The sequence below is a fragment of the Siphateles boraxobius genome, unplaced genomic scaffold, assembly GCF_051911475.1.
Source record: "Siphateles boraxobius isolate OS27281-9 unplaced genomic scaffold, OSU_SipBor_1 7, whole genome shotgun sequence".
NCBI lineage: Eukaryota > Metazoa > Chordata > Actinopteri > Cypriniformes > Leuciscidae > Siphateles > Siphateles boraxobius.
The window spans coordinates 5,467,177-5,486,802 of record NW_027509197.1 but is presented as its reverse complement, the minus strand read 5'-3'; the positions used below and the strand labels follow the sequence as shown (position 1 = coordinate 5,486,802).

Sequence of the window (19,626 nt, the reverse complement as noted above, 5' to 3'; positions counted from 1 at the left end):
TGCTACGCTTTCTGGCGTATATATCCTTTTACTCTGCCGTGTGTGTGTTCGCCGCCGCGAATCACACTCTTTCTCTCTTATCTAAAAGAGCAAGCGTCTTTTTAAAGATGCCTCGTTCCTATGGCTCGTGCCGAGCCCCACTCAGCGACGGGGATCACCATGTCATCAACTTCTTGAAACCAGCTAATGTAGGAGCATCTCTAACAGTAAGAGGAAGTGCATTCCATAACCTGGGTGCCGCGACAGAGAAAGCGACAGAGAAAACCGAAGGGAACGAGAAAGCGAGTACAGGCTGACTAAGTCACAGATATAAGAAGGAGCTATTTCGTGCATAGCTTTGTACGTTAGTGTGATTGTTTTAAAAGCAATACGTGACCGAACAGGTAGCCAATGCAAACTATAAAGCACACCTGTTATGTGCTGACGTGGTGAAGTGTATGTCAGCACCCGTGCTGCTGAATTCTGGATGTACTGCAGGCGTTTTATTGATTTAACAGGTAAACCAACAAAAAGTGCATTACAGTAATCAATCCTAGAAGTAACAAATGCATGAATAAGCCTTTCAGCATCTGGTAGAGTAAATTAGGGCCTAATTCTTGCAATGTTTCTTAGGTGATGGAATGCAGATTTCGTAATATTTTTTTTTCCTTGAGAGTCTAGTGTTAGGTGGGCGTCAAAAATCACACCAAGGTTACGAGGACAAGAAGATGGAGATAAGGCACTATAGTCCATGGTCAAATTAAAATGTCTCCCTTTGTGAGTAGCTGCGAGTGTGCCAGTGAGCAGAATCTCTGTCTTAGAGGAATTCAGCTTTAAAAAATGATGATGCATCCACGTTTCCATTTCCTGCACACATTCCGAAAGAATTTTGGAGGTGACAGTAGGATCAGATTAAGAGCTGATGTAAATTAGAGTATCATCAGCGTAAAAATGATACCCCAGACCATATTTCCTAATTATTTGCCCCAAAGGAAGCATATAAACACTAAACAGTATAGGACCCAAGACGAGAAAGGGGAGATTTGAGATAGGCCTGTAGTTTGTGTAAAGTATGCGCGCAGAATCATGAAGTCAGCATTCCTTAACACAATAAACACACGTTAACAAGGGTTTCTAAAGCCCCAACCTATGACTCTTCCAATTCTAAATCTTCCGTTAGCGCCAGCCAGTCTGGAGGGTAGATTAGTTTGTGACACCTTTACAGCGTAATGAGTCCCCACAGAGATCCTCGCGCGATCCTGATTTGTTCGCAAGCCAACATCCAAGAAGACCGTTATCTCCAAACCCCCCCCCCCCCCCCCCCCCCAGCGAGGAAGGAATGCCAGATGCGCAAATGGACAACACACACACACACACACACACACACACATATATATGCATCTATAACATTAAAACCCAGAAATGAGTGATTATGAAATGTAAACATGATGTATTCCTGTATGTTTGAAGTTTATACTGTATCCTGTCTATCTAGGACTGTTAGTTATGTAGTTGAACCTTGCGGACTTCTATAAAGGTCTAAGAGTTTATATATATCCTTGTAGGCGTAACAAACACAGAGTGATTGGTATTAAACGAAATCGCTCAACTTGCTCGAGCCAAATATATTATTCTACTATGTTTTTCCCATCTTTGTAAGTGAAAGGCCAAACGCTCGTCCTCATAAAACACGCGAATGAGGTCATCAGATTAAGACAAAGGGAATATCGGGCGCCAAAAATCTGTGAGTTGCTATTGGACTGTGCTTACACAGAAAGGGGCGTTTAGTTTCATTTTAAAAGACCGCGACACGGCTCAACTCGCTCTCTTCTTTGTGCTACTCTTCCTGTGTATGTCCTGCGACCTAGTCGCCTTATTTTATCTTCGGTTTTATTTTACGTTTAACTCAGTCTTTTATTTGATGCTCAGTTCTTGTCGGCAGACCGAACACAGCATTTTACGTTTTGATAGAAGTCCTATATCCTCCGGGTGAAAGGACTCCTCCACAGCATACCTTTAAGACTTTCGAATTTCCCGCGAGCAAAACACGCCCTCGAAACACCGAAAGGACGCTTCCAGCTCACCAACTACGAGGACATCCACACCCACACACGCCGGCTTGTCCAGCGACATAAAGGTCCAGTGCAAGTATAATTCAATCCAGATTCCAGCGCGTTAAAGTGTGTATTTTCCTTGTTGGTTCTTAAGGTTCAACTGTGGTAACAATCTTTGTTTTCCTGTCTTCTACTTTTCTTTCTTACTGTTTTTGTTTTTATTGTTCGATATATTCATTTTTAAATGTAGTTATATTGTCTAGTTCATTTTTATTAAACCCATTATACTCTTGATTGTCTCTGTTTGTTGGTCACGGAACAAAGCCTCTTTAATGTACGATCTAAAGCTACGAGCTGATACTGATAAAGTTAACTAATTTGATTAGTAAACTGATACTAAGGATAAACCTTTTTGAGAATTGGTAACGAATATCGAACAAGCAGCTCGGTGGACGAACTGATTAGTTGGGATAACAGTTGCAGTAACTCTATTAAGGTATTCTGAAAATTAATATAGCCCTCCTGCATATGAATTATATACTTAATTAATTACAATTCGTTGTGTTAATTAACTATATATCTCTGAAGCAGACGCGTGAGCTATATAATCCCTATTTGGGTGAATTTCATGTATGATGATCTAGTTCAGGCCCGTATTCAATCACTGTTGATTCCAAATTAATAATTGTTGAATATTTGTTCCCCAAACCTGAGCTAAGTTCCTTACATTTGATAGGTCTGACTTATCACATCCAGGCTTTTTAAGGACTGGTGTAATAGCTGCAACCTTTAGGGCTTTTGGAACAATGCCAGTTGTAAGAGAGGTGTTCACAATGCTAGAGATGAAGGGACTAATTGAAGAAAGACACCCCTTAAGAACAGATGTTGGGATAGGGTCAAGGGTACTTGTAGTAGTATTCATAGCCATCACCAATTTTGAAATACAATCAATAGTGACTATGGTAAAATTGGAGAATGCAGATTTAGGAAGAGTGACTGGATATGTCTCGGGATTGCAGAGCAAGGTAGCAGACTGATGGACTTGTAGATGGTTAAAAAAATTTCCGTAAAAAACGTGAGAAATTTGTGACACTCCTGCACAGAAGAACAAATTGATGGCTTACTTGGTGCAAGAAGTTTGTTAATCGTCTTAAAAATCTTGTTTGGATTAGCAGCACCATCCCCAATGACAGACGAATAATACTCTGTTCTTGCTGTTTTAAGTGGTTCAGCATATTGAAGTAAAAAATCATCATACATTAGCTTATGGACAGTTAGACCTGATTTTTTATATTGCCGTTCAAGCTGTCTGCTTTTTACCTTAAGAGCCCTGAGCTCAGTGGTATACCAAGGGGATGATTTGACAAATGAAACAACACGTTCTCTGCGAGGGGCTAACATGTCAAAAGCAGATGACAAAATAAAATTGTAGTGATCAACGGTTTCAACTGTTAAATACTCTGATATCATGGAAGAAAGACTGTCAAAATTAATATTCTTGATATTTCTAAAACTAATGACCCTCTTTTGAGCATTTCTTAAAGATGGGACATTTAAGTTAAAAGTAAGAAGCTTATGATCGCTAATACACAGGTCACTGCTGTCTAGCTGGTTGCTGTCCACCCATACAGAACACACTAGATCAAGTGTGTGACCCTTGTTGTGAGTGGGAAATTTTACATGCTGAGTCATGTTAAAACAATCATGTACCTCCATGTATTCCACAGTTAGACTACTATTAACATTATCCACATGGATATTAATGTCTCCAATAAGAATCATTGATGGACAGACAGAGCTAACAGATGTAAGTAGCTCTGAGAGCTCATTAAAAAACAAGGAATTAGGCTTTGGAGGTCGATAAATGAATACAATAAGAACAGGAGAAGTACCATTCAATTTAAATGCAACACACTCAAATGATGATACACAGGGAATAGTAATTTCAATAAGAGATAATTAATCTCTGTATATAACAGCAAAACCGCCACCTTTACCACTTAGTCGTGGCCTCTGGATATATGTATATCCCGGTGGAGTACTCAAATTTAAGTTTATGAAGTCATTTGGTTGGTGCCAAGTCTCATAGATACAAAATAAATCCAGTGAATTGTTCAATATAGTGTCGTAGAGTAGAGCAGTCTTATTGTTCAAGGAACGAACATTTAGATGTGCAAATCGCGCAGTGTCGAGTCGCATTTTCTAACGAGTCATTTGTGGATAACGCAAGTTTCTATGACAAACACCGCATAGAAAATGCTTTTTTGTTTCTGAGTCCATAGACCGAGTTTACAACTTTAATGCCACTCCCAGTCCCAGTAGTGTGAACATTCTGCCGCGACCCTCTGTGCAAATACTTCGGGCGACGTAGAAGTCGAAACGATTTCAAGGTCTTTTGAACACGGAAGTTCTCTCCTTCCTTCAAGAGCTACTGGATAAGGGCAGAACCCCATCCACGCTCAAGGTTTATTTGGCGGCCATAGCTGCGTTTATTAAACCAGCGTCTGCCAGTCACTGGGGAAGAACGATCTGGTCATTCGCTTCCTTATGGGAGCTAAGAGGCTGAATCTTCCCAGACCCCTTCAGTCCCCATGTGGGACCTTTCTACGGTTTTGAAAGCCATGAAAGGTGCCCCGTTCGAGCCAATCCATTTGTCAAACATGAAACATTTGTCGTTCAAGTCAGTGTTTCTTATGGCTCTCGCTTCAGTGAAAGCGCATAGGGGATTTACAAGCGCTCTCAGTGAGCGCGACGTGTATGGTATTTGGGCCAAATGACTCGAAAGTCACACTCAAACCAAGACATGGATACGTGCCTAAATCCCTCAACACACCGTTCAGGGCTCAGGTTATTTCCCTGTCTGCCCTTCCGGTTTACAACGAGGAGAAGGACGCGAGCTTCCTTTGCCCTGTCAGGGCATTAAGAGCTTATGTATCCCGCTCGTCTGTTTTCAGACAGACTGAGCAGCTCTTTGTTTTGTTCAGCGGACGTTCTAAGGGACTAGCCGCATCATAACAGAGCCTATCCAGGTGGATAGTCGATGCCATAGCACTGGCCTACACTTCCAAAGACCTGCAGTGTCCTTTAGGTGTCAGAGCGCACTCAACAAGAGGCGTGGCCTCGTCGTGGGCTTGGTCTAGCGGGATTACCCATTTATAAGGTTTTATAACCTAGAGGTTCCCGCCTTACAGGCTAAACTACTGTCAGTCTAAAAATCAGTACTGTCTGCCCCGTTGCTCCGGCTCAGAATGCTGAAACCGTTTGAGCACCGCTCGCTGATCGATATAACAACTCCATGGGCATTGAGTAAGACCCATACTGTTACCCCGTTCAGGCCGAGCATTTTCATCCTGACTGTGTGGAACACTGTTGATGCGGTTAGCTCCCGTAGGATGCTACTTATTGGCAATGCGCTTCTAGCCTCTCTTCTCAGACTCTCTGTGAGTCCCTGGTGATTATGCACTATATGAGCCCCGGGTTCCCGCCCTTGGAACTTTGGTGTTGGATCCCAGCATGCATGGCGTTTTACACTGTGTTCCCCTAGCATAAGATATTACGCAGTGTGAGAGAACCTCTCGTAAGAGAACGTACTCGGTTACTAACGTAACCTCGGTTCTCTCTAGAATAGAGAACGATTACTGCGTATCTTGCTGTGCCTGCAACACGCTCTGGTTCGCTTCTGCGATGAAAACCAGTTTGTATCAGCCTGGCGAGCTATATTTATAGGTCAAGGCCACGCATATTTCGGCGGGACGTGACGTAGTGGGCGCGAAGCACCCCCATTGGATATGGCGTCACGCAGGGCCTCTCTCGATAGGCTGCTGCTGTTGCCGCAGGTCAGCCAATAGGCACGCAAGCCGTCTTGCCTATGTCTGCATGCTGCTGCAACGCGTTTTACATTGATTCAAAATTAAGGATCATTTTTGGCTTCAATATCTCGTGGAAAAGAGGTTTTCCACAAAGCGTAAGATATAACGCAGTACTCGTTCCCTCTTCTAGAGAGAACCAAGGTTACGTTAGTAACCGAGTACGTTCTCTGCGACTCATATAATTTACCAAATTTGTAATTTTTTGCTTTATCTACTTATTTTTTCATCTCATTGCTTTTCTGTACATTGTACAAGTTGTGCCAGCTGTTTTGGGTGTATATTTAAGTTTTAGGAGTTGACAGTTCTATGCGTTTGATCAGTTTAAATTGATGTTCTGGCTTCTCGTCATGTTCAAAAAGACGAGCATCAGATTTGTGTTTTTTTTTTTTTTTATTGATCTGGTTAGACTACGTAGATTGGTCAAGGTTTTCATTCAAATTTTAACAGCAAATCTAGAGGCATTTCTATTTTAATACACAAACGGAAAAAGTTTGTCTCACAATGTAATCTCTAACTCTGGTGGATGTTATGTATTGTTACCTAGAATTCTGTATCAAATACCCGTCATATTAGCTAGCATTTATGCTCCTAATTATGATAACCCTGCTTTTGACTACACTCTTTTTCCACCTTTCAAATTTGGACACTCACCACCTTATATTAGGCGGGGATCTTAATTGCACGATCAGCTCAAATTTAGACCGTCCACAGCCCAAGTCATCAGCTCATACAAAGTCCAAGTCCTTTTCATCTCTAATGGATCAGTTGAGGTGCATATACCCCTGGCACTTCCTCAATCCAACTGTAAAAGAGCTTTCTTTTTTAATCATGTTTATTCGTATATTGATTCTTTTTTTAAAATACACTTATTTTTATCTCTAGTTAAATACACAGAATATTCAGCAATTATTATCTCAGACCATGCCCCACACATTTTAGACCTCTCCTTCCCCCAAAAATCATATAGACATGCAGGGGCCTGGAAGCTCAATACTGGGTTGACAGGGAACACACACACACACACACACACACACACACACACTAGACAGACCGGTAAGTAGCCTATTCAAAATCCAAAACACTTTATTTTCATAAATGAGGAAACGGAGTGAAATAGCAGGCAGCACAGCAGTAAAGATGATGATGATGATGAATGATGAATGGGACTTCCGGTTATGAGGTGTGCAGAGTAGTCACGCGCTCAGCCTGCTCCTGTCGTTTCATTTTTAATTTTCTTGTCAAACCGTTATATTTTTATTTATAGTGTCAAAAAAGTTTAATAAACTGGTTGTAAGTGCCTGGTCCACTCTATCATGTCTAAGGCTAAAAGATAAGGAATGCTCTTCAACGGCTAGCATTTCCTTGGCCGACATTAGTACATAGCTCATTCCTGGACGAACACAGAGAAGCCCTTTCGGTTGATTTTAAATCCTCATTCCAGTCTCTTGCATCTACACTGGACAGCATTCATTCCACCATTACTGATCACGGGCAACGCATTGATTCTCTGGAAGTTAACGCCACTTCTGTTGACCAACGACTTCAGCATCTGGAGGGCGCTTACTCCGATTTGCAGAAAGATAATGAGCTGCTTAAACTCAAAGTAGCTGATTTGGAGGGTCGCAGCAGACACCAAAACATTCGGATTATAGGCTTACCCGAATCGATTGAAGGTCCTCGCCCATCCACGTTCTTTTCTCAACTATTTTTTGATGTTCTTGGCATGGAGGTCCTCACTTCACCCCCTGAGCTAGATTGCGCGCACCAGAGCCTCGCTCCTAAGCCGGCTCTGGGAGGAAGGCAGCGGCCTGTTATTCTGCGTTTCCACCTATTCCAAGTTCGCTAACGGGGTGCCCTGTTTTATAAAGGCCATACGATTCGTCTGTCTGACGACTACAGCCCCAACGTTTTGAAGCAGCGTGCCAAGTACAGAGGTCCTATGGCCGAGCCATGGAACAATCTTCCTAACATGGTCCGGGAAGCAGACACAGTCTGTCAGTTCAAATCTAGACTAAAAACACATCTCTTTGGCTTAGCATACACAACACATTATAGATTGCTATAATACAATGTTAAGCTGCATAGTTTAGATCAGCCGGAACCGGGAACACTTCCCATAAATCCTGATGTACTTTGTACATCATAAGAAGGATGGCGTCTACGCTAATATTAGTCTCTCTGTTTATCCCGAGGTTTACCGCAAACCGCCGGATCCAGGCCATATCCAGATCTGAGGAAGGACCATCACATGGACACGACGACAACGCATCCCTCAAGTGCCAGCCTCATCAACACTGTGAAGGCCTCACTGACATCACAACAAACTCATCTCCATATCGGCGTGATGACTCCGACCCCTAACCAGATGAACTTGATAAATATTGTGAAAGTTCTGATCCAATCTGATTTCTGACCTATTATGCCGCCTAAATCATAATCATACACTGTTCATTTGTTGGCCAAAGGAGGACTGGCCCCCTGACTGAGCCTGGGTTCTCCCAAGGTTTTTTCTCCATTCTGTCACCTGATGGGAGTTTTGTTTCCTTGCTACTGTCGCCTTTTTTCCTTTTTTTTGCCATTGGCTTTTGGCTTGCTTAGTTGGGGACATTTAACATTTAATTTTGAATTTAACAATACTATTACAACTTTACTTTCCTGTTATATCTGTAAAGCTGCTTTGAAACAATTTGTATTGTAAAAACCGATATATATATAAAGGTGACTTGACTTGACTTGACTATAAAAGCGTGGATACAAGCCAGCGCTCCTCTACCCGGCCAACTGCGCATCACTCTACCCAATGGGGATAAAACGTGGCTTCAATCCGCTTCAGATGCTGTCAAATTCGTTGGTCAAATTGACCAGGACTCCCACACGAACTCGTAAGCAAGCCAATTGACACTTTCTGATGTCACTATAAGAATCTCTGCGGCCGAGGCTGCTATGGCGGTGCAGACCTTTTTCCTGTCTTTCATCGCATTCTTCGTCTTTTGTTACGGTACCCACTTTTTTTTTTTTTAAGTCCTGTATATATTTTTTTTTTACAACATGCATCCGTGCACCGTACACCTGCTGTAAGGTGAATGATGTTTTGTTATCTTTTCTGTTGACTATTCACATGGGCCTCCCGGGTCTTATAAGTCCAGGCCTTTGTTTTTTTTCAATGTGCTTTACTCATGATGTTTGATAAGGTTTGACTTGTACTCTTTAGCTTTAATTGCACTTATATGTGGGGGCAGTGCGATTGCTATAGGGAAGTAGTAATACTCGCTGATCGTTGTATCAGAGTTGTATTCGTTGCTGTTTTTGTTCTTTACGGCAACTTATTTTGTATTTATTTATTTGTATGTTTGTTTAATTTTGTGTGCTACCTCCTTCACCCTCTCTTGTGCTGCTGGGAATCTGTCATGGGTGCAGAGTTGTTGGATTATATCACCTCTAACATATCCTTTCCATGTTAAATTATAACGGCAAGTTGGCATTTAGTGGTGGTTTGAGGTTTACCAGCTGGAATGTGAAGGGGCTAAATTCACCTGTGAAACGCAATAAAGTGATTGATCACTTGAAACATTTAAACACTAAAATTGCTTTTTTGCAGGAAACCCACCTTAAACCATCTGATCATCTTAAACTTCGTAGAGGGTGGGTAGGCCAACTCTACCATTCTTAATTTTCAAGTAAGGCCCGTGGGACTGCAATCTTAGTGCATAAGTCAGTACCTCTGTCTGTCTCTAAAGTCATATCAGATCCCAATGGTCGCTTTATTATTGTTACGGAGAAATTTTTTGGCACTACTCTGACGTTAGCTAATGTGTATGGCCCAAACTGGGATAATGAGGATTTCTATAAAATATTATTTTTTCAATTCCTGATATAATGTCTAGTCACCTTATTCTTGGTGGAGACTTTAATTGCTGTCTTGATCCCTCACTCGATTGCTCATCCAATAAGCCCCTCTCTCCATCTAAATCATCAAAGTTATTCAGCTGTTTATGGAGCAGTATGCAGTCTCTGATGTATGGCGCTTCTTCAATCACAGTGATAAGCAGTTTTCTTTTTTTCTCTCCCGTACATGGTACTTTTACTTGAATCGACCTCTTTCTCATTGACAACAAGCTGCTCTCCTCTGTTAACAACTGTTTCTACAGTCCTATAGTTATTTCAGACCATGCTACTAACACAGTGGATATTTCATTTCCTGGTGTGTCCTTTACGCGATCCCCATGGCCCTTTAACTCGTTTCTACTTACTGACCCGGACTTTAAAAAAACCATTGATAGTCGCATTGATCTTTTCATTTCCACTAATGTTAATTCAGAAGTGTCAGCGTCAAAAATTTGGGAGGCATGCAAAGCTTATTTACTTGGAGAGATTATTTCTTACTCTGCCTTTCGGAAAAATTTCACTGTTGAAAGGAGTATCTCTATCTCTAGGGAATTGGCTGACCTGCAATCCAGATGTGAAGACGCACCTGAACCTGGACTTATCAAAGAATTGCTTACTAAAAAGTCTGAATTTGATATTTTGGCTGCCGACGGGGCAATAGAAGCATTACTTAAGTCTCGTCATAGTTATTATGGGTCTGGAGATAAGCCAGGCAAGACATTGGTTCACCAAATCCGACAAGCTGCCTCGGCTCAACATATCTTACAAATTAATACTGTCAATGGCAGAGCTATTGACCCTCAAACTATTAATGACCAATTCAGGAATTTTTATGCTTTGTTATACACTTCTGAATGTTCATCTGAAAAAGGGTCAGTTGGACAGTTTTCTTAGGCCCCTAAACATTCCTTCCATTGACCCCGAGACATCATCTAGGATGGATGAGCTTTTTACAGTAAATGAAATTAAAGATGTGTTATACTTGATGCAGAGTGGGATATGTCCAGGGCCTGATGGCGTTTTCATATAAACTTTCCCCACTACTGCTAAATATGTTTAACGAATCTTTACAATGCGGCATACTCCCTCCTACTCTAAGACAGGCCACCATTTCACTTTTATTGAAGAAAGGCAAGGATCCCCTTTTCTGTAGTAACTATCGGCCTATTTCTTTGTTATGTGCGGATGTTAAATTATTAGCTAAGATGCTGGCAAGGCGTCCAGAGGCTGTTTTGCCTTCAATCATTTCTACTGACCAAACTGGGTTTGTCAAGGGTAGGCACTCTTTTCACAATGTCAGGCGTCTATTTGATATATTGTACTCTCCCTCAACATCTTCCACCCCTGATTTGTTTATTTCGATGGACGCAGAGAAGGCATTTGACTGTGTGGAGTGGCCTTATTTGTTCCATACATTAAAAAGGTTCGGATTTGGCTGTAAATTGATCTCGTGGATTAAACTTCTTTATGCTTCTCCTTTGGCTCGTGTCCGCACAAACAATGATTATTCTGATTATTTTCCCCTTGGACGTGGTACTCGGCAGGGCTTTCCACTTTCCCCCTTATTGTTCGCCATCGCTATTGAACCATTGGCAGTGGCCCTAAGGTCTAGTCAGATGATGGGCATTATAAGAGAGGGCTCTGCGCACAAACTGTCTTTATATGCTGACGACCTTTTACTTTTCGTCTCTGAGCCAGACAGATCTATACCCCAAGTTTTAGCTTTACTGAAGGAATTTGGGCCAGTTTCAGGGTATAAATGGAATCTTCATAAGAGTGAACTCATGCCTATAAATTCTGCAGCCAGAGCTTAGCCTCTTTCAAAATTGTCATTTAAGACATCATTAGATCAATTTAATTATTTGGGCATCTGTGTAACCAAGAATTACTCTGACCTGTTTAAATGTAATCTCTCTCCTCTGTTGGGTCGACTGACTGAAGATCTTCATCGTTGGTCTCTATTGCCTCTTTCTCTTGCGGGTAGGAAAATTTTTATTAAAATGAATGTTCTGCCTAAATTTCGATCTCTTTTTCAATGCATACCAGTTTTTATTACAAAGCGTTTCTTCCACTCTTTAGATAGCTGTATTTCTCAATTTATTTGGAATGGAAAAACTCCAAGAATACGGAAAAGCATTTTACAAAAAACTAAGGAGCTGGGGGGTTTAGCACTATCTAACTTCTTGTTTTATTGCTGGGCTGCAAATGTTCGTAACATGTTATTCTGGTGCTGTTCCAGTGATCAGCCTCCACCCTGGTTGAGGATTGAGGAGGCTGCATGTGGCAGCTCTTCGCTTTTGTCTCTTCTGTGTCTTCCTCTCTCATTGTCACCTTTAACCTACTCCAGTAATGTTATTGTTAAAAATTGTCTTAAGATCTGGTGTCAACTCAGACGCCATTTTACTTTACAGTCAACACCTCTTTTATGTCCAGTGCACTTTAACCCCCTCTTTCCCCCCTCTTGCATTGATAAGGCTTTTGTGGCCTGGGTGGACCACGGGATCAGTTCCATTAAACATTTTTACATTGACGGAACATTTGCTTCTTTTGAACAATTGACTCAAGTTTTTAACTTACCAAGGTTTCACTTTTTCAGATATTTGCAAGTCCCGGACTTTGTCCGTAAGCATTTTCCGGGGTTACCCTTGATCCGAACCCTCCACCATTGTAGATACCATATCAAATATTAATCCTTATCAAAGAGGGGCCATCTCCACGATATATAACACCTTTTTCACATGTTACCCCTTGGCCTCTGATAGTCTGCGAATTACTTTTTTTTTTTTTTGGTATTGAGTGTTTGTCTCTGTTGTTGTGAAAAATCCAATAAATAAATCATATATAAAAAATGAATGATGAATGGGGAGTAGACACAAGCACACTTTGAACAGTAGTGATGTTACGTTCTATGCCGAGGCTTCGGAGCGTGTGTCGAGAAATCACGGAAGCTTTCAGTGAAGCGCGTATCGAGGCTTGTATCACTTTAAATCAGGGGTAGGCAAGTTCGGTCCTAGAGAGCCGCTGTCCTGCAGAATTTAGTTTAAACCCTAATCAAACACACCTGAACAAGCTAATCAATGTCTTCAGGATTACTAAGGCTATAGGCAGGTGAGTTTTTTTCAGTGTTGGAACCAAACTCTGCAGGACAGCGGCTCTCTAGGACCGAACTTGCCTACCCCTGCTTTAAATCAATTACATCATTGATGACGTCCGAAGCCTCGCTTCCACCTGACTGGTTCAGGAAGCGGTTTGAATCTTGGTGTAACATTCTGACAAATATATAAACCCTTGAACCCTTAAAATATGTGGTTGTGATAGAGGTGAGTTTTGGTTATTTTATAGTTTTGATTGTGGTTTCAATGGAGCCAGAGAGAAATAGAAAGACTTCCCCTGTATGGGAATACTTTGATCTGATTTCTCCTAATAAGGTAGGCATACATAAATAATTAGCAATGAATTATATTTGTTAAAAAAAAAAAATTAAATTTCATAATTCACTATCTTTTATTGAAAGGTGAAGTGTATGTTGTGCTCCAAGGAACTAGGGTACAATAGTAATACTTCGTCTATCTATGCTAAGGGATTACCGTACCTTGCATGACAACAAGTAGGGAAATGGAGTTGGGCCCAGCCAAGGTGGGTCATTACAAATATTATAATAATATACCTTTACAATTTTTAAGTTTTCAAAAGTTTTCATTTTCAGGCTTCCAAAACACAGTTGTTGACCAAAACGCTTTTAGTTTAAAACGTTACTGTGTAAACAGCCCTCAAGAGTGCACATTTCCCATTCTTCTTGATCAAACCCACCTGATTCAACAGCTCTTTATTAGAGGATGAATGGGTCAAATAAGAGAGACATCCAAAATGTGTGCCTCCAGGAACAAGGTTGGATACTGACTAAGATACTGGAACCAGTTATTTATTTTACAAACAAATGTTTTAAAGGCAAAAACCCCTTCTAGTGTTTTTAAACAAAGATTTGAAAATACAGTTTTAGAATTCGCAGGTACGCTACCTGGCTTTGTTGAGTCTGTGATGCTCTTGGAGCCACACTTGTCTATGCAGTCTCAGAACACTCCTTTCCTTGTTCACCTGAGCTGCATCCAATACCTTCTGCACCTGAGATACACACAAACTTATATTTCATACAAGATATTCAATGTCAAACAAGATATTCAATGGTATTTGCAAAGGGTGAGTTGATAGTGAGCATATAGTGACTAATGGGGCAGACATGAATGTGAGTTTCACCCTTTTCACCCTGTACATGCTACCCTAGGGAGATATCTAGAGGAAGTATGGCATTAGCTTTCACTGTTGATGATACTCAGCTCTATATTTCTTCGCGCCCCGACAAAACTAACCAATTCACAAAATTAACGCAATGCATAGCTGAGATAAAAAAAAATGGGATGACTAGTAATTTCCTACTACTTAATTCAGAAAAAAAAACTGAGATTCTAATTATTGGACCAAAAACCTCTGGACGTAATAACGTAGAATACTATCTAACACTATCTTGATGAATGTCCTGTCAAGTCTTCGTCGTCAGTTACAACCTGGGTGTGCTCTTTGATACCAATCTTTCATTTGAAAGCCACGTTTCTAGCATCTGTAAATCCGCTTCCATCTTAAAAATATATCAAAATTATAACATATGCTCCTTTCACACATACCATCTTTACTGGTAGATTACTGGTAACATATGTGTGAACAGGACCTTTTCAAATATACTGGTAAATTGGTTTTGGCAATTTACCAGTAAGGGAAGTTGTAACATTAACAATAAATTACCGATTTATATGCGCTATGTGAACGCGCAATGAATAGTACATACCATATTTTGCACGTACGAGGTCAGAAAGCGCTGATGTAAGAAGTGATTTGGGCCAATCAGAAGCCATTGAAAGAGCAACTGCTCTGAGCCATTCATAAAATTATGACTTCAAATTGGAGTGATTCCGAAATTAAAGCGCTTCTCCTCGTCCGGGCGGATAAAGAGATTTGTCAACAACTTTAGAGGTCACTTGTGGTTAATGACATCATTACAAAGTTTACGGGTATTTTGGAACTGATGTGTGAATGGTGTGTGAACAGCACGTTTGAATTTTAAGTCGTTCAGGCATTTTTACGGTAATTTACCGGGATTTCTGTGTGAAAGGGCTAAATGAAAAATGGGGAAGAGTTAGCTCATGTGTTCATGACTTCAAGGCTGAATTATTGTAATGCTCTACTGGGTGGTTGCCCTTTATGCATAATAAACAAACTACAGCTGGACCAAAAAGCAGCAGCTAGAGTTCTTACTATAACCAGGAAGTATGAGAACTAACTAGACACAGGTGGATGAAGGTTAACTAAATGCCTCAAGCTTTGATGGAATATCTGTTGGAGACCCAAATAAAAAAGACAAAATATTCGGAAACATCCACGTTTGAGGAGGTGGTTGTTTGTCTCCTGTCGTCGCCAATTCGGGGTCCGAGTTCGGCTCGAACATATAAAGCTGGATAACATTTCCCTCAGCAATGTTCATCATTACAGGTGTTTTATTTGCCTTACTTGTGAACAACACCAAGCCACAGCAGGCAACAGTATGAATGACCCTAGTTACCTGTGGTTGGCCTGGCCATGTGTCACTAAGAAAACACCAGGCTAATCAGAAGAGAGGCTTTAAAAAAGATTTGCAATGCCCAGTGCCCTAATATAGATGGTATTAAATGTGGCACTGAACAAGAGCCTTAAAATCACTTTGTATTTTACATGGATTGGACCACACAGTTTTGTTCTAATAAATAAAAATCATCACCTAGGCATTAATTATGATGATTTATTAATGATTAATGATTATTATTAATCATTTAACATGCGTTTTTCTCAACACAAACATTGAGTGTGTGTGTGTGTGTGTGTGTGTGTGTGTGTGTGTGTGTGTGTGTGTGTGTGTGTGTGTGTGTGTGTGTGTGTGTGTGTGTGTGTGTGTGTGTGTGTGTGTGTGTGTTTCTGTGTGAGTGTGTAAACGTTTTCAAAGTTTATTGTTTACCATGCCATGGCTTTTTTGGAAAAAGATGAGTGCCTTTAGTCTTTAAAACAAGAGATAAAATAATATTTATATATTTTATATTTATGTGGTCGTGTGCGCTGCCGCGGAATAACACTGACAAGTCTTCTCTATTCAGTCTGCGGAAGTTACGTTAGCTAATCTAACGTTATTGGCGACATACAATAGCTTGATCAGTCACACATGAAAGTAATCAGACTAACGTATGGTGCGATATTATGGTGCGATATTTCAAAATATATACTGTAAATGAGTGTGTATATACACCATAAACAGTGACGTGTCAAGGTGTTTCTCTCTCTTACTGCGGACCTGTGATTCCGCTTTGCGAATCGCAAGTCAAGCAGTGATTGACAGCACTCTGAGCCAAAGGCGTTGGGCATTTTTTAGGTTGACAGTAAATCTAGCCCAATGATGTTGGAGGGGGGCATCAGGGGAGGCCAGTCATATTCCAGGGGGGGCCAGTACCACCCTTCTAGACACGCCCCTGGTGATTAGTGGAAGACCTCCTTCTTAACACCTGTGGGCCACTATGAATATTTTGCCATGCCGTATGGCCTGTCCAACTCACCCTCCGTATTTCAGGTGTTCATGAATGAGGTGTTCCGAGAGTTCCTCCATCGCTTTGCCATCATCTACATCGATGATATACTCATCTACTTTCGGAACCTGGCCGAACATCGCCACCACGAGATGAAGGTCATCCAGAAGCTGACAGAACACCATCTCTACCTCAAACTGGAGAAAAGTTCCACCGCAACACCATCGATTTTCTAGCGTACATCATCACTGTCACGGATGCAACACCCTTGTCAACACCAGACCCTTCAAATCCACCCACTCGATCAGCTTTACCTGAGAATTAATCCAACGCACCTGCACGCAAGGCAACGCAACGCACACACAGTACTTAAGCAGTCACCTTTCACGCCCCAAATCGTCTGTTCTTGTTGTTACCAACCTACCAACTTACCTGGCTCCAATCTGTACTACTTACCTGCTACTAGTGTTGTCACAGTGCCAAAATTTCAGTATTCGGTACCAATACCAGTAAAAATCCAAGGTTCTCGGTACCAATTTCGGTACCAATGCTTATTTAGATTAAATTTACATATATTAAAGTGTATATCATGGTTACAAAGATGGAAACTGTAGTATTAAAAACACTTTACAATAAGATTCCATTTGTTAGATAACATTAGATGAAATGACCTAACAATAAACAATAGTTATATATTGTAGCTATTATTCTCCTTGGGGTTAATTTAAGAACTGCTTTTGACGGACTGATATTAAGGACATAAATAGGGATGCACCGATACTGATACCAGTGCTCGGGTGTCGGTCCAATACTGTGCTCGTTCTCGTAAAACTACCCTGATACAACCGCACCCGATACCACTTTAGAGGCCGTTTACATATCGCGTTTTTTGCCAACTGATCAGCTTCAGCCTTATAGTAACAACATCAAAAGCTCGGCCGAACAGCTGATTATAGCTGTATAGGGCGGCTTTTTATTTCTTATCTCCATAAATATATCTAGTAATAAAACTAATGCAATGGCTAGAAATCAATTAATTCTTTGCTGATACTTCCTAGACATCATAGAGATCGCAGTTCGCACCGCTTTCTCCTTCTTTCCACAAGCTCTGTCGTGGCGACTGTCGTTGCTATGCAACCATGAACAGAGGCGTGCCTGGAAAAACGAGCGTGCAGCGCCGCGTCGCTTCTATTATGAGCACACTTGCCGCACGCCTACATTTGAAATCATGAATTTGCATGTGAACGGCCTCTTATGGCAACATGACATTAGCCTAATCCAAAATATTTCCATATGTGGCTCTTTCCTCCTATCTTGTCAACAAGTGGATTCAGAGCCACCACAGTAGTAGCGCCACCGGTCGCCATGTGAGTGTTTTTATGAAGAGGACGCAACTGTGCATCTTTCGGACAGCGCATCAAGAACCGGATTAACCTGGTACTTCAGTACCACCAGTACTTAAGAAAAGCTGGTACGTTTTTTAAAAGCTGGTGGTTTTTTAGTACCAACTTGGTACCGAAGTACCGGGTCTTTTGACAACACTACCTGCTACGAATCCTTCTCTTCATCATCATCGTCACAGCACCTGCAAGATACACACAGACTGTATTCTCTCCAAGTTAAGTCTACCAAACGATCCATCTGCTAAACACTCACCTGCTTATCTAACTTGCTGTCATGTTCTTGGTTTTGTCCCCTTTTGATCCTGCCATGTGTCCCATGCGATCCTGCCCTTGTCATGAGTCCTATGTTGTCATTGGTTTGTTTTTATCATTAGCGTGTTCGACTTCATGCAGAGTTGAGCAGTCCAATCTGCGGCTGACTTGAAGCAGTGCATGCCGGTTAGAACTTTTGTCCGACTTGAGACAGTGACGACGCCACAAGACTATGACGTAATGGCATCAAAGTACCATTCTGCGATTTAAGAGCAGCCAGCTGATTCATTCTGCACAGCTTCTCCAAAGCGGCTGCACGAGCTCTGATGACGACACAGCTCTTACACGATTGGCCGAATCCAGCGCATGGCAATGATTACGACTGTTTCGTGTTTATTCGAACGCCTTCAGTTCTATTAATGCTCACAAATCAGCCTTTTTATAACAGTAAAATCTCTGTTCGTGTAGTCGCAATATTATATTGTCATGTTTATCAAAATAAAACTGATAAAAACGTAGACCCCATTACATTGGTATTTAAATAGCTTAGGCTTATGTTGAACTTTATTCTTGTACAAAAAGACGCTGTATTAAGCAGTAGCTACATAAATTATTAAATGGAAACATATCTGAAACATCTGTGTATTTGACAAATATTGTATTTACTGTTTATGCACCACGTGAGCGGTCACTACGGGAAGCAGAAAGTGTCTCACTCCACGTCTCCGTTTTTGAGCTCCTCCCTGCCTGAACGTGGCAACTCTCGCCGATCGGTTACATCCAGCCGATGTCGGACACACCTGTTCTGTTCAGGTGTTCCTTGTTTATTGATTAGTCCATGTGTTTAAACTTAGCCCTCATGTTCCCATTGTATCTCACATGCATGTGGTGATGATGCAGGAGCTGGCGTTCTGACTTATGACCTGGAAATGCAGGGCTGTGTTTACAAGCAGAGGAAGAAGCACGCTCAACATAAAACAGTTCATATAATAACTATGTCTGCAGATTTTCAACACAAAGGATAAATTGCATTTTTTTGCACAACCTTACTTATTCAAACCAGAATATACAAAGAACAAAATAAAAGAGATAGAAGAGGCTACAACATAACCACAAGCTTCTGAAAGACAGAGCAATGGAGAGCTGGTGGTGTAGATGTCATCAGTGCCAAGCGATGCCTACTGAATAGGAGAGTGTGTGCTTCGTCGATTTCGATATTGTCATGCCACATCTTGAAAGTTTGGTTAATCAGACGATAAGACGACATGTATCACGCATGCGTCGTACTGCTCTTGTGGACACACGTCGGAGACTGATACAGAAAAGAAGAAATTGTTGAATAAAGTCTTTTATTTAGTTTTTTTGGCACACAAAATGCATTCTAGTCGCTTCATAAAATTAAGGTTTAACCACTGTAGTCACATGGACTATTTTAACTATGTCTTTCCTACCTTTCTGGGCCTTCAAAATGTTAATTAAATAGCTGTCAACGGAGCCCCCACTGAGCCATCAGATTTCATCAAAAATATATTAATTTGTCTTCCGAAGATGAACGAAGGTCCTACGGGTTTGAAATGACATGAGG

At 41.2% G+C, this 19,626-nt stretch overlaps 1 protein-coding gene across 1 annotated transcript in view; it reads right to left on the bottom strand.

The window, feature by feature from the left end:
* Positions 1-19,626, bottom strand: part of LOC143723384 (coiled-coil domain-containing protein 148-like) — a 278,157-nt gene that overhangs the window by 205,142 nt on the left and 53,389 nt on the right. Inside the window, exon 4 of the mRNA XM_077215748.1 lies at positions 13,806-13,909. Coding sequence (XP_077071863.1) covers positions 13,806-13,909 — 104 coding nt within the window. The remainder of the gene's footprint in view (positions 1-13,805; positions 13,910-19,626) is intronic.